Source organism: Grammomys surdaster, unplaced genomic scaffold (assembly GCF_004785775.1).
Source record: "Grammomys surdaster isolate TR1022 unplaced genomic scaffold, NIH_TR_1.0 254, whole genome shotgun sequence".
NCBI lineage: Eukaryota > Metazoa > Chordata > Mammalia > Rodentia > Muridae > Grammomys > Grammomys surdaster.
The window spans coordinates 1,163,739-1,177,218 of NW_021604695.1; the positions used below are offsets into that span (position 1 = coordinate 1,163,739).

General features: G+C 46.1%; 1 protein-coding gene across 1 annotated transcript in view; it reads left to right on the top strand.

Moving 5' to 3' along the window:
- LOC114627482 (ER degradation-enhancing alpha-mannosidase-like protein 2) overlaps positions 1–11,709 on the top strand; it is a 28,060-nt gene extending 16,351 nt beyond the window's left edge. The window contains exons 7-11 of the mRNA XM_028775316.1: positions 269–410; positions 2,812–2,936; positions 5,211–5,355; positions 8,391–8,512; positions 11,075–11,709. Of these exons, the coding sequence (XP_028631149.1) occupies positions 269–410; positions 2,812–2,936; positions 5,211–5,355; positions 8,391–8,512; positions 11,075–11,569 (1,029 nt within the window). The 3' untranslated portion in view covers positions 11,570–11,709. The remainder of the gene's footprint in view (positions 1–268; positions 411–2,811; positions 2,937–5,210; positions 5,356–8,390; positions 8,513–11,074) is intronic.
- The last annotated feature ends 1,771 nt before the right edge of the window (positions 11,710–13,480 follow it).

Genomic DNA, 13,480 nt, shown 5'->3' on the forward strand with positions numbered 1-13,480 from the left:
TTCTTTCTTTCTTTCTTTCTTTCTTTCTTTCTTTCTTTCTTTCTTTCTTTCTTTCTTCTTTCATTTTTGTCTAGCATGCTAAGTAAGTCATCTCAATGTGCCCAAGCGTGTCTCCCTAGTAGAGATGTACAGGAAGGATAGCTGTGGTGCAGCCCCATGCCCTCCTGCATAAGTGCATGTCTTAAGGAAGTACTGAGATGCCTCCTGGCATCTTACTGGGCAGTCAGAGTACTAAGTGTGCCCTTCCTAAGGATTGTGTCTCTTTCAGGTTGGCAATCACATCGATGTGCTCACTGGCAAATGGGTGGCCCAGGATGCAGGCATCGGGGCTGGTGTGGATTCCTATTTTGAGTACCTGGTAAAAGGAGCCATCCTTCTTCAGGATAAGAAGCTCATGGCCATGTTTCTAGGTAAAGGGGCAGGGTAAGGGGGCTTTTTCTATGACTCTCCTGTTGATTGTGCTCTATTGTATATGTCAGGTTACTGCCAAGTGCCTACAGAACATACCCATTCTGCATTCGGAGCCCCTGGAGGGTCTTGATGTACACTGCTTCTTCATAGTTTCTTTTTCTGTTTTATGGTCTTGTTTGGTTTAAGTTTTGTTCTATTTGTTTTATTTATTTACTTATTTATTTAGAGTCAGAGTCTCATGTAGCCTAGACTTGTCTCAAATTCTTTGTAGCCAAGGATAACCTTAAACTCTTTATCTTCCCACTTCTACCTCTTGTGTGACACTATTCCTGAGGACTGAGGAGACAAGTACAAACATTTCCTCATCCCAGATAGGGAACCAGTGACATACAAATACCACCAAGATCTATCTCGATGAACAGTGAGTTTTATTGGGGTTGCATAGAAGTAAGTGAGGGGTTATTTACAGGAGCAAAAATGACTCAAAGACAGCTGTATCACCAAAGCCCACCCCAGTGTGAGTGATAGCTCATGAAAGCTGGAAACCTGGCAAACGAACACGTCAACTGGTTGGAGAACCTCTTCCAGGCAGTTCCCATGATCTGAACCTCTCCAGGAAGCAAGGCTGATCCCTACATCTTATTAGGCAGCTTTCTACTTCTTCCATGTGGCTGGGTGCTAGTCTGAGCCTGGCCAGGCAGCTCAGCTTGCCAGAGAAAATCTCTAGGCAGCCCTTGCAGCTTATATATTCTCGCTGAGGGAGGGGTCCAATATATCTAGTTGATTTCAGGGACTTCCTGAAGCCTCAGAGTTGTTTACTTCCTGAGCCTTCTGAGTTTTCCCGTTGCTTTACCTCCCCTTAGAGCATCCTGTTGTCTCGTTTCTTTTTTAACCTATATCTTAATGAGCTTCCCTGCAATATGGAATGTTTTAATCTTGGAGGGAACTATTACACAACAACCCTTAGGAGCTGCTGGAGCTACTGCTTTCTCACTGTGGTCTGGATTCCTTACCTCTTGGCCATTTCACATAGTGCTTGCTTCTCTGGTGTGTCTTCATGTATGTATGTTCTGTCTTCCGAGTTTAACTTACATGTCCTGCCTAATTAGCAGTATGCATCTCCTCAGAGTACTGAGCCTTTGGCATCTGCCCTGTGGCTTACTCATTTTTGGGTTTCTCCCAGTCTGTAGCTGGACTTTTGGCTACTTTCTGGGTCCTTTTTCTATCATTCTTCTCCTCTCTTATCCTACCCTTCCAACTCCCAACACTAGGTAGGAGATAAAAAAGGGTAGAGGGGAAGGGGGTGTCAATATCGTTAGACCGCTCTCTGCTGACTAGGGGTATTGAGTTCCTTGGGACAAGTTTGATCTTCACTGTCAGGATTTCTAATTTCCGTCTTCTCGCTTCTTGACACATGACTACTTGACAAACCACAATAACAGCAGCAGCAGCAGCAGCAGCGGCGGCGGCTACAGCAGCAGCTACGCCCCTCTCAGCACCCTAACATTTTCAGCCTTTAAAGAGCCTCAGAATTCCAAGTACCATACACTTGCAGAAACTATCTGCTGCTGGCAAAATCACATCCCTGCTAGAGCACAGAGCAAACCATAGTCAGCATCTTTGGAAAAGCAGCTCCACCTCCCACATCTGGGATCAAAACAAAAACATGTTCCTATAACATTTCTGTGTCTTTTTTTTTTTTTTTAAAGAAACCAAAAATCTCAGTATACCAGTTCTTTATATGCAGTAGGTCACATTTACCTGGTGAGTAAATACATTGACATTTTAGGTAACAGACACTAGTATTAATTCTCATGCAGGCTTGTCAAGCACACAGTGATAGTTAGCACAGCCACTGTTGATTTATTTGGTGCATATTTACTGTGTATCACTGACATACCAACCACTGCGCCAAGCTGTGAGCATGGGTGTTTAATTCTTACTACATTTTTTTTGACATAGCTTATGAATTGGTGTCTGCATTTCGTTCATCCAGATTACGTTTATTATGTATATTAATTATGCACTGTCCTAGTGATAGGGATTCTGCAGTGAACACAAAACTAAATTCCTCCTGGACCCATGTACTATGGGAGAAATGTCACCTCAGCTTCCCACTGACTGTCAGCTCCATGTGGGGGCGAACACAGCATAAACCTGAGGCTAATGAGGAGAAAGTTTGCCCCAGGTCATAGCTAACTTATGGAAAAGGAAGAACTAGAATTGAGCCTGGGGTTTTGAACCCATTTTCCTTGCTGGTGTGCTTACCTTGATGTATCCTGGTTTGCTTCAAGGCTGGGCACTGCACTGTGTTTCAGAGTATACGTGCATGCCTCCATTGTCCAGGCTTGTCTGTCTCTTCAGTCACCTGTGTCTGTTGTCTCTTCCCCCTCAATGCAGAATACAACAAAGCCATCCGGAATTACACACACTTCGATGACTGGTACCTCTGGGTGCAGATGTACAAGGGGACTGTGTCCATGCCAGTCTTCCAGTCCTTGGAGGCTTACTGGCCTGGTCTTCAGGTAGGACTTGCCAGAGAGAGTGACCATTATCCTGTGATATGATTATTCTAATGCGTCAAATAAAGAACTTTAGTACTCTGGGGCAGTGTGTGGAAGGAAGAACCAAAACAAGCTAGACAGATTCGTGATCTTACCTAACAGGTTTTCCAAACGGAACATTAGGAGCCGAGTTCCCAGTTGGTTGTGGGTATAGTGCCACCTGCAGCATCTGGCAGTGTTGCTCCAGGCCTTGTAGGAATGGCTGCTGGCAACAGCTGGACATTTCTTTCAAGTTCCTTCCTTGACACAGTAGCCTGCTCTGCCCACCATCCTGTTTTATTTCTTCTGATACAGTCTGATAGATTTATAGTTAGAAGGGACCTTAGAGCCCATCTAATCTACCCCTACCTATATCAAAATATTTCACTTACCAAAATATTTAATAATTTAAAGATGCTTTTGTTTGTTTTTGCTTTGAGACAGGACCAAACATATCCCACACTGGCCTTGAATTCACTTTGTGATGGAGAGTGACCTTGAACTTCTGATCCCCCTACCTCTACCTCCCCAGTGTTAAGAGACAGACACTTAAAAGGGTGTGAGAATGGACAGCCTACCCTTATTTATACACATACACACATGCACAGGAACATGCGTGCACACATAAAGAGTCAAGGAAATGTGAAGAAACAAAGATTGATATTGCACTACGTAGGGGTGATATTTAGAAAACAAGACCCAGTCGGGCTTGTTCCTGGGCAGCCGCCATGTTCCTGCTGCTCCTTGGCTCTGGCCAGGGCTCCAGCTAGCTAGATGCACAGGCCCTGGCACCTACGGCTGCATCCACAAAGCTTGGCTAAACCCCAGACAATATCTGCCAGTAGAATGAAGACTCTTAAAGCTTAATAATTATCTAAAGGATTTATATATTTAGAAATGTTCAATTAACAAGACACCTACACATTTAGAGCTGTTACCCAATATCTTACCTTTTGATAGAAGTTGTTACCCAGGACAGCTTTTGACCTATTCGTGGTTCTCCATGGCTGTTAACCTCCTCCTTCTTCTCCCCTTCCTGTCTTTCTCCCCTCCTCTTCCTCTGTTCTTCTCCTAGCTCCACCTCCTCTTCTACTGCCTTATCACTGAGCTCCACTGTGAATACAATGTAGCAGAATAAGTATCCTGCTACAGCACTACAGTAAACCACTAGGAGTAATAATTAAAAATTTAAAATACTTAAGTAGAATTTGAAAAAAAAAATAGGTAAGTGACCCAGCTGTGGTGGCATATACCTTTAATTCCAGCACTTGGGAGGCAGAGGCAAGTGAATCTTTGTGAATTCAAGGTCAGCTTGGTCTACATAGTGAGTTCCAGGGCAAACAGAATCATATGGTAAGACCCTGTCTGAAAAAAAGAAAAGGAGGGAAGGGAGGGAGGGAGGGAGGGAGGGAGGAAGGAAGGAAGGAAAGAAGGAAGGAAGGAAGGAAGGAAGATAGAGAATTTTTTAAATAGACTTAACAATAATTTATATCCTCTGGCCCACAAATTCTCTTTCTGGATATTTGTCTCACAGAAACATTTTCATATGCTTGAAGTGACACAAGGCAGTATTTGTTGCAGCATTAATTGTTTAGAAAATTGCAAAAGACTGGAAGCAAGCCAGGTGAGGACATATAGAGTGGATTCAGCTGCAGTGTAGATGCCAGAATACTGTGCAGCTGTAGAAACAGGAAGGCCCTCTCTGTATTCATGGGAGAAAACTAAGATATATTATTGAATGAAAAGGAAAAGTATAGAGCAACATGTTCAAAGCTGTTTGTCGTGTAGGAAAACACCACACTCGTTTTCTTACATCTGCGTAGAGAAACTTGCAAGGTTATAAAGCTCACTAGTAAGCATGGCTGTCTGCTGGAGGTGTGGAATCCTCGTGAGTCTTAGCATACTTAGTCTCTCCCCCGTGCTTAGAATTTTGGATCAGCTGGCCAAAGTAAGAGCCTGATAGTAGCAGACACTGACCATGGAGGTCCAGAGACTTAATATGGAATCTCAGATCCTCAACCAAGGTATCAGATAGGTGCCGAATTTTATGTCTAACAGACAAGACAAGGCCCAGAGACGTTCACTCTGTGGCTTGGGACTGCTGTCAGTGGTCGACATCATCACTGACATCATCACTGACATCAGCACCTTGGGCTTCCAAGGCTTTGCTTTGTCTTTTCCTTGCAAGTGATGTGAAGTTTTACCTGTGGACTCTGCCTGAGTCGGCTGACCTGATGACCATTTTTTTCCCCACAGAGCCTTATTGGGGATATTGACAATGCCATGAGGACCTTTCTCAACTACTACACTGTATGGAAGCAGTTTGGGGGACTACCAGAATTCTACAACATTCCTCAGGGATACACAGTGGAGAAGCGAGAAGGCTACCCACTCCGACCAGGTAAGCAGTGTCTTTGGTCCATGACCGGCCGACCTGCAGCAATGGTTCGTCATACCCTAACCACTCACAGGTGCTCCCCAGGCTACTCCTACCTTCTCTAACAGCTCTTGGTTGTTTTCCTGTTAGCTATGGAACAGTTCTGGGTTGAAGTGGCTTGTCCAAGGCTGTTAAATGCAGGCCTTCCTTCTAAGTAAGTCTCACACTCTTTCAAACTTGGAGATACGAGAAAAGAGATGCCAGCCAGGCTAAGTCCTGGGTACTTTTGCCACCAGGACATTGAGAACTACGGGCCACCTCTGTCAGTGGTTTTTGTAAAGTATACTTCTACAGTATGGGATGTTAGAACCTTGGGCCATCGAGTCTAAGGCCACCGAGTCTCAATCCTTGGCAGCTCAGAATCAAGGAGAAGACCACAGACTGAACACTGTTTTAAGTTCTTTGCCAGCTCTGATGTCCTCTGTGAGGAGGGAAGAACTAGGGAGAGAGGCCAAGCTTAGTCAGCAGGTAGGCACATGGCCTAGTGTCCGTCATGCCACATTATGGTTGTCTGGACATGGTAGTCTCTGCACGTCCTCTCTTGCACGTCACCCAAATTCCCCGTGAGCCACAAGACCAGCCTTCTCCTTGCCTCCCACTGTTCTGTGCTCTGTGCCCCATTCCTTCCCTCTTCTCGCCCCGGGGAGTGCAGGAGCTTGGGAGTGAAGAGTACAGTGATGCTGGTGGAAGGGTCAGAGGTCACACACTGGGACTCTGCATGGACTCCAGTTCTTGGTGTTTCTCAGACATTTGTTCTCATGGCGGTTTTGTTTTGTTTTCTTAAGAAAACTCTTGAATGGGCTGGAGAGATGGCTCACAGGTCAAGAGCACTGATTGCTCTTCCAGAGGACCTGGCTTCAATTCCCAGTACCCACATGGTAGCTCACAACTGCCTGTAACTCCAGGACCAGGGGGTCCAACACACTCCCACAGACATACATGTTGAAAAAACACTGATGCACATAAAATAAAAAAATAAATTATTTTAAAAGGTACAGGTTTTTTTTTAAAAAAAAAAAAAAAGAAGAAAACTCTTTGGAAAAATCAGTCATATTTATCATTTCCAGGAGAAAAGATAAAACTCAGAGTTTGAACTACATATTCTAATGTTAAGAGGCAGTTTCAGCATTGGGGATTCAGACAGGTCTTCTAACCGAAATCTCCACACAGTCATTGTGTCCAGCAGTTTTCTAATCTTGGTCTCGTTACCACCAGGGCCGGGAGCTCACTGCTTACAGGGGCCACCTGCTCTATTTGCAGGGCCCACTGGCAGGAAGGGATTGGAGTACACATCACTACCAGGAATTCTAGGAGTGCAGTAGTTAAGTCACCCTTCCTTCCCCCAAACAGAGGCAGGTGAGAGAGAGAAGGTACTGTTCTGAAGCCAGCCTGGCCAGTGTGTGGCACTGCAGTGTCTTTAATGGCACTTACAGCACCTAGCCTGAAGTCCTCTAGAAGCCTTCACCTCCCTGGACTGCCCTTCAGAGTTGTCTGAGGAGACATACAGCAGAATACTGGCTCGAACACTAGGCCCTTGTGTGAGAAAAAGGAAAAAGTTGGCCTTGACCCAACCAGCTGCTGGCAGCAGAGGGAGGCCTCCCAGGAGAGCGCTGTCTTTTCTGTGCGTGTTCATCTGCCCTGGAATGCACCCTAGAATGTGAACAGAAGACTGTGGGATGAGGGGAGGAAGGGTCAGGAGAGCTCACGAGACAGCCGGAGACTTGTTCTCCAGAATAAGAGTAGTCGAGGCTGTGGACACAGCTCAGTGGTAGGTGGTGTGCTCCGCCTGTGCGCCACCCTGGCTGTGCTCCCTAGCACTACGGAGTGAGTGTATGAGTGGATGGATAAGGGCGACAGTTCTTCAGGAGGGAGACAGCCAGACAGAGGAGGTGCTGGGGGAGGGAGGGAGAGGGTCTTCCATTTGAGAAGAGGTAGGTAGAAAACAAAATGGAGATGGGCGGTGGTGGCACAAGCCTTTAATCCCAGCACTTGGGAGGCAGAGGCAGGAGGATTTCTGAGTTCGAGAGTTCGAGGCCAGCCTGGTCTACAGAGTGAGTTCCAGGACAGCCAGGGCTACACAGAGAAACCCTGTCTCGAAAAGCCAAAAAAAAAAAAAAAAAAAGAGAGAGAGAGAGAGAGAAAGAAAGGAAGGATATAATGAACTCTCTCTCACTTCTGCTCACTGAGGCTAATGACAGCAGAAAAACATTTTTTTCCCATAACAATTCTTTATGTATTAAAAGCAGCAATAAGCATGCATAAAAAAATGGTAACCTCACCTGGGTCCATTCCTCTTGGCCAATGTTCAGCTTAGGAAGGGGCCCCTGGCTGTGGAATAGGACTCTTTAGAGCATCTTGAACACCTCATTGTTTTACATAGCCCAGGCTAGCTGTGGACTCACTGTACCGGTGAGGGTGATTTAGAACTCCTGATCCTCACATTGTTATTTCCCAAGTGCTGGGATTTTGGGTGTGTGCCACCGCACCCAGCTCACTTGGAATTAATTTTGTCCTTGTGGTGCTGTGAATCACCCCCCAGCGCCTTGCACATGTTGGGCAGATGCCCCTTCCTAAAACTGTGTTCCGTGGTGTTCTTAACACATCGCCGCTGGGAATAGTTGCCAGTCAGACAGCTGCGTGCACTGCCGAGGTCAGGGAGGCAACAGACATTGCTGTCACAGCCTCTGCAGCCTTCTCTGCCCAGAGTCTGGCTGCCTCTCTTCCTAGGGGATGGGAGTCTGCTGCACTAGACCGAGCATTAGGGTTTGTGCATCTTGGCTCTGAAGAGTAAGCACAGGCACATTCAGTCTTTCCACTGTGTCAGGATCTATTTAGTAACAGACTCATAAGCTGTGCTGCTGTCATTGGTTGCAGTTCACCAAGTAGTCCCAAAAGCTATACCATGATTTTCTCCAGGGGGACTTTGGGATCAGGTATGGACGGGAGAAGTCCCATGTCATGGCTGTCAGTCACTGAGAAGGTCCTGCTCGGCTTTACAGAGCTCATCGAGAGCGCAATGTACCTCTACCGTGCCACGGGGGATCCCACTCTCTTAGAACTCGGGAGAGATGCCGTGGAGTCCATTGAGAAAATCAGCAAGGTGGAGTGCGGATTTGCCACGGTGAGTGCTTCAGGGCCTGGGGAGTTGGAAGTGTCTCCTCTGGCCATTCACAAGCTGTGGTGGTGATTTGGCAATGTTAGAGCATTAGCACAAGAAGGGAGTGGTTGTAAAGTCATGAACAGAGAAGCTTGCTGAAGGCTATGTGTCTGGTGGAAGTGTGAAAGGTCAAGGAGGAGGAAAGACAGGCAAAGGCAGAGTGACTTAAGACAGCCCAGGCCTTATTTGGGGAAAGACTCTGAAGAGGGGGTTCTAGACTTAGAGCTCAGTGTCTTCTTACAAGCTGGGGTAGATGCGGGACACACAGAGGGGAGCACAGAGGGGCTGAAAGTTTCTCTTTGGCCTGCAGGTTGTCATTGCTAGGGTAAGCCTTGAGTAGACAGTAGAAGAATGCTAGGTGACTGATAACCATCTTGCCTGGTGGCCTTTATGTGGGGTCCACAGGGCAGTCATATAAAGAAACAAGTTAATTTACTTTTAGAAGCCAAATTGTCGTAGTTCCTGGTATTCTCATAGTTGAACCAGAGTTTTACAAATTGCCGGGGCCTAGCTACCAAGGTGGATTAGACCCTAAGTCCCTGGCCTGCCTCTGCCTGCATCGGTCCTCCATCTGTCAGAATATGTGCTTTGCAAGGTCAGGTTTGTACAAAGTTTGTCGGAGGGCTTTTTAAGTGAATTTTAAGAGAAGAAATCTAGAGTCCCCTAGCACTGTATTCCAACATGGCACTTAATAAGCAGTTCTGCTGTTCCCGCAGGTACTTACTATATGCCTTTCATGTGCCAGGCACTGTTCTAGGCTGTGAGTTAGAGACACAGGCAGACCAGGACCCTTGCTCTCATGAGCTTACATTTTAGTTGGAAAAGGTATGTGTCTGGGAGACAGAAAGCAAGCCAGTGTGGCTGAGTGGGGAGTGAGCAAGGAGAAAAGTTAGAGGTCTTAAAGGGCAGGGGTCGGTCATGTAGCACCTTTATAGGCACAGGAGAGAGTAGGACTTGGGTTGGCTTGGGCTGAGAATGTTAGGACCCACAACAGAGCCGTACCATGATCTGATTTGTACTTTAGCAAATAGCACACCAGCAGCTCTGAGAGAGAGAGAGCTGACATCCTTATAGTCCCCAACAGGCAACAGACAGACACTGTATACGCATAAAGCAGATGTAAAAGAAAATATGCTGGGGGTTTCCTGAGAGTCTATAGAGTTTGTGTTGGGGTGTGGATTTCAAAATAAAACAACAAAACTTCTGCAAAATTTTGTAATGTGACAATATTTTATAAGTAAAATACAGATAGGTCCTTTATTCTCTTCATGGTGCTAAAGACTGAACCTAGGGCCTGGTGTATGCTGGGTAAGAGCTCTACCTGAGCTGCATACCCTGCAAGACTCACTTTGTGATAGAGAAGGACTGCAGGGAATAGGATAATAAAGCAGTGGTTTGTTTTGGCTTCCAGTGCGTCCAGTTCTCTGAAAAACCAAGCAAGAAGTCCACTGGGAAGGCAAAGCTCATTTCCATGAAAAGGAGGCTTCCTTCCAGGAAGCCTCCCGAGGTGCATGGTGGGAACATCCCTTCAATCTTTGTCAAACAGGGAAGAAAATCTGACAGGGTCTTTGACTGAGTCCATAGTTGCATCACAGTACTGTGCAAGCTAAGTGCCCACTGAGAGTTAATTTCGCTGAGATATATTGGTAAATCTAAGAAGCTAAAAGTAATTTGTAGAAAATTATCCTACTCATCTCTGCCTGTGAACTTTTAAATTTTTCTACAGCTGACCCCTAGTTAGTTATTTACAGTAGTAATAACCTATGCTCATTGAGGAAGGGTTGGTTAGGTCAGGAATATTGTGTCACTGTTTGTCATGAGCATTGTGTCAGAAACAAATGGATGCGTGATGTCTTTCCACAGTGTCAGGATTTATTTAATAATAAATTCATAAGCGACATAGATTTCATTGGTTGCAGTTTACCAAGTTCCCCAGTTTCCACTGAGAGCTGTCTGTTGGCAAACACAAATCTATTCTAATCTTTACTAATACTATTGACTCTCAGCTTACAGAGTCTTCATCACACAGGAGTTACGTCTGTCTGTCTGTCTGTCTGTCTGTCTGTCTGTCTGTCTGTCTAACGTGACAGGTGATGCAGTGGCTATAAAGGGTAGAGAGGCAGCAGAATCCAGGGAGTTCAGAGGCAGAGGGGCAGAGGTGTTTCTTCTGTTCCCTGTCAGCCTCTCAGCCGGCTCCTTCACTTCCTGGGGTCTGTGTTTAGAAAAAATTCACAAAGACCCTCAGGTGAGCTGTGCTTTGTGGCTGGGCCTGCAAGGAAAGGATCCAAGCAGGAAGAGGTTTGACCCACAATCGAAGTGTACCTCAGGGGAAAGATGGAAGCAGGAAGTCCTGTTTGTGGTGATTCAGGTGAAAGGTGCTGGTAGCTTGGAAGGAGTGAAACTCGAAGTGATTCACCAAATGCCCTCAGCTGTTTAGTGGCAGCAGCTCATAAAGGTGGCTGCCTGACCCTTACTCTCCAACAGTGTTTCTGCTCTGACTCTTCCACTTCTTCCATCCTGCGGCAGATCAAGGACCTCCGGGATCACAAGCTTGACAACCGCATGGAGTCTTTCTTCCTGGCCGAGACTGTGAAATACCTCTACCTTCTGTTTCACCCAAACAACTTCATCCATAACAATGGCTCCACCTTTGACTCTGTGATGACTCCCCATGGGGAGTGCATCCTGGGAGCTGGGGGCTATATCTTCAACACAGAAGCTCACCCCATTGACCCTGCTGCCTTGCACTGCTGCCGGAGGCTGAAGGAAGAGCAGTGGGAAGTGGAGGACTTGATGAAGGAGTTCTACTCTCTCAAACAGAGTAGGTCAAGAGCTCAGAGAAAAACAGTGAGTTCGGGGCCCTGGGAGCCCCCAGCAGGGCCAGCCACGCTCTCCTCACCTGAAAACCAGCCCAGGGAGAAGCAGCCTGCCAGGCAGAGAACCCCGCTTCTCAGCTGCCCCAGCCAACCCTTCACCTCTAAACTGGCGTTGCTAGGCCAGGTTTTCCTAGATTCCTCATAACCACTGGATAATTTTTTAATTTTTATTTTTTTGAGACTAAGCTATAATAATAAATCTGCTTTTGGCTATCAGGTTTTACATGCTGGACTCTTGATAAGATTTCACTTAAAAAATAAGATTTGTGCTTAAACAACCATGAATCTGGTTCATTTTCTTAGCCAATTGATGATGAATGGCTAAACACCAAGGCAGCGCAGAGCCCCCAGGGCTAAAAATTGAATCTCTCTTCCTTTCCTGGCATCTTTGGGGAAGGCGATGTCACCACCGTTTATTTTCAACGTGTGCTTTCAACTTTCAGTTTTCCCCCTTATCCACATGGCGTTCCAGGCAATACAGGTTTATTAAGCACCCTTGGGTGATAGCCATAACTGCAGGGAGTCAGCAGCAAACAAAGGAAACAGGTTTCATTCTTGTTGGAACTAGATTCTGGTAGAGAAAAATAAACCAGTAAGTATACGGAGTGCCATTAGTGTCAGTTCCGTGAAGAACAGAGTTGGGCAGGGGCTAGAGGTGGCTCCGTTGGTAAAGTGTTTGCGGCAAAAGCATGGATTCAGATCCCTGGCACCCATGTAAAAGCCAGGCCCAGCAGTGTCTGTGGTCACTGTGCTGGGGTTGGGAAGAGGCAGGTGCACCCCTGGAGGTCAGTGGTTAGCTGTCGAGCTGAATCAGGGAGATTTGGGTTCAGTGAGAGACCTCGAAGATGAGGTAAAGAGGAAGACAGTTGAGGAAGACACCAGATGTCATCCTCTGGACTCAACATAGACACATTCACACTCATGCCCAGAAGGAAAGAGGAGAAAAGAAAAGAGAGGAAGGATGAAAGAAAAGCAGGTGCAGTTAGTAATGAGGAGAACTTTAGGTAGGATGCTCTGGGAGCGTCTTCTGCTAGAGGGAAATTTGTGTATCAGGTGAAACAGAACAAAATGGTGATCCTTCATGTGCTTTTCACTCAACTTCAAATGTTGCTTCAAAGATGGTAGACTTGAGGCTGGAGAAATGCCTCAGTGGGCAAGAATACTGCTCCATAAACATGGGGACCTGGGTTCAAATCCCAGCACTAATAAAATCCTGGGTGTGGCCACACACAGTCTTCATCCCAGCACTAGGGAGTGGACACAAGTTCACTGTGACTTGCTGACTGCCTTCTTGCTCCAGATTTGGTGGGAAACCCTGTCTCAAAGCCAGACACCTGACATCCTCCTCTTGCTTCCACAGACGCCACCCACACATGCAGGCGCGCGCGCAGACACACACACACGTGCATACATGCATGAATAAAAGTTAAAAAGATGGTAGGCTTACAGACACCCTTACTTAATTCCATAAAATATTTTATAGATTCCAAAATGAAGGTATCCTGGGAGGGGGCATTATAGACATGTATAATCTTAATTTTTAGGAGGCTGAGTCAAGGAGTGGTGTCATGAGTTTGAAGCTAGCCTGAGCTACATAGCTCCTGCCTCAAAAAATAATTCAGGGGCTGGAGAGATGGCTCAGTGGTTAAGAGCACTGACTTGACTGTTCTTCCAGAGGTCATGAGTTCAATTCCCAGCAACCATGTTGTGGCTCACAACCATCTGTAATGGGATCCAATGCCCTCTTCTGGTGTGTCTGAAGACAGCTACAGTGTATTTCATATATATAAAATAAAATAATCCTAAAGAAAAAATTCAGAATGTATTGGTGCCAAAGCATAACTACAAAAATGGGCAACTATTTCTTAAGAACCTCAAATATCTAACTCAAGTTCAACATTGTGTTATAAATTTGTATTTGCTTGAGTCAGAATCTAACCAGAGCTCGTATATTTGGTAATTAGCAATGTTTCTGCAGTGTCTTCTGATATTCAAGTCCCTTTTTCCCCTCCCTCCCTCCTTCCCTCCTTCCCTCCTTCCTTCCCTCCCTCCCTCC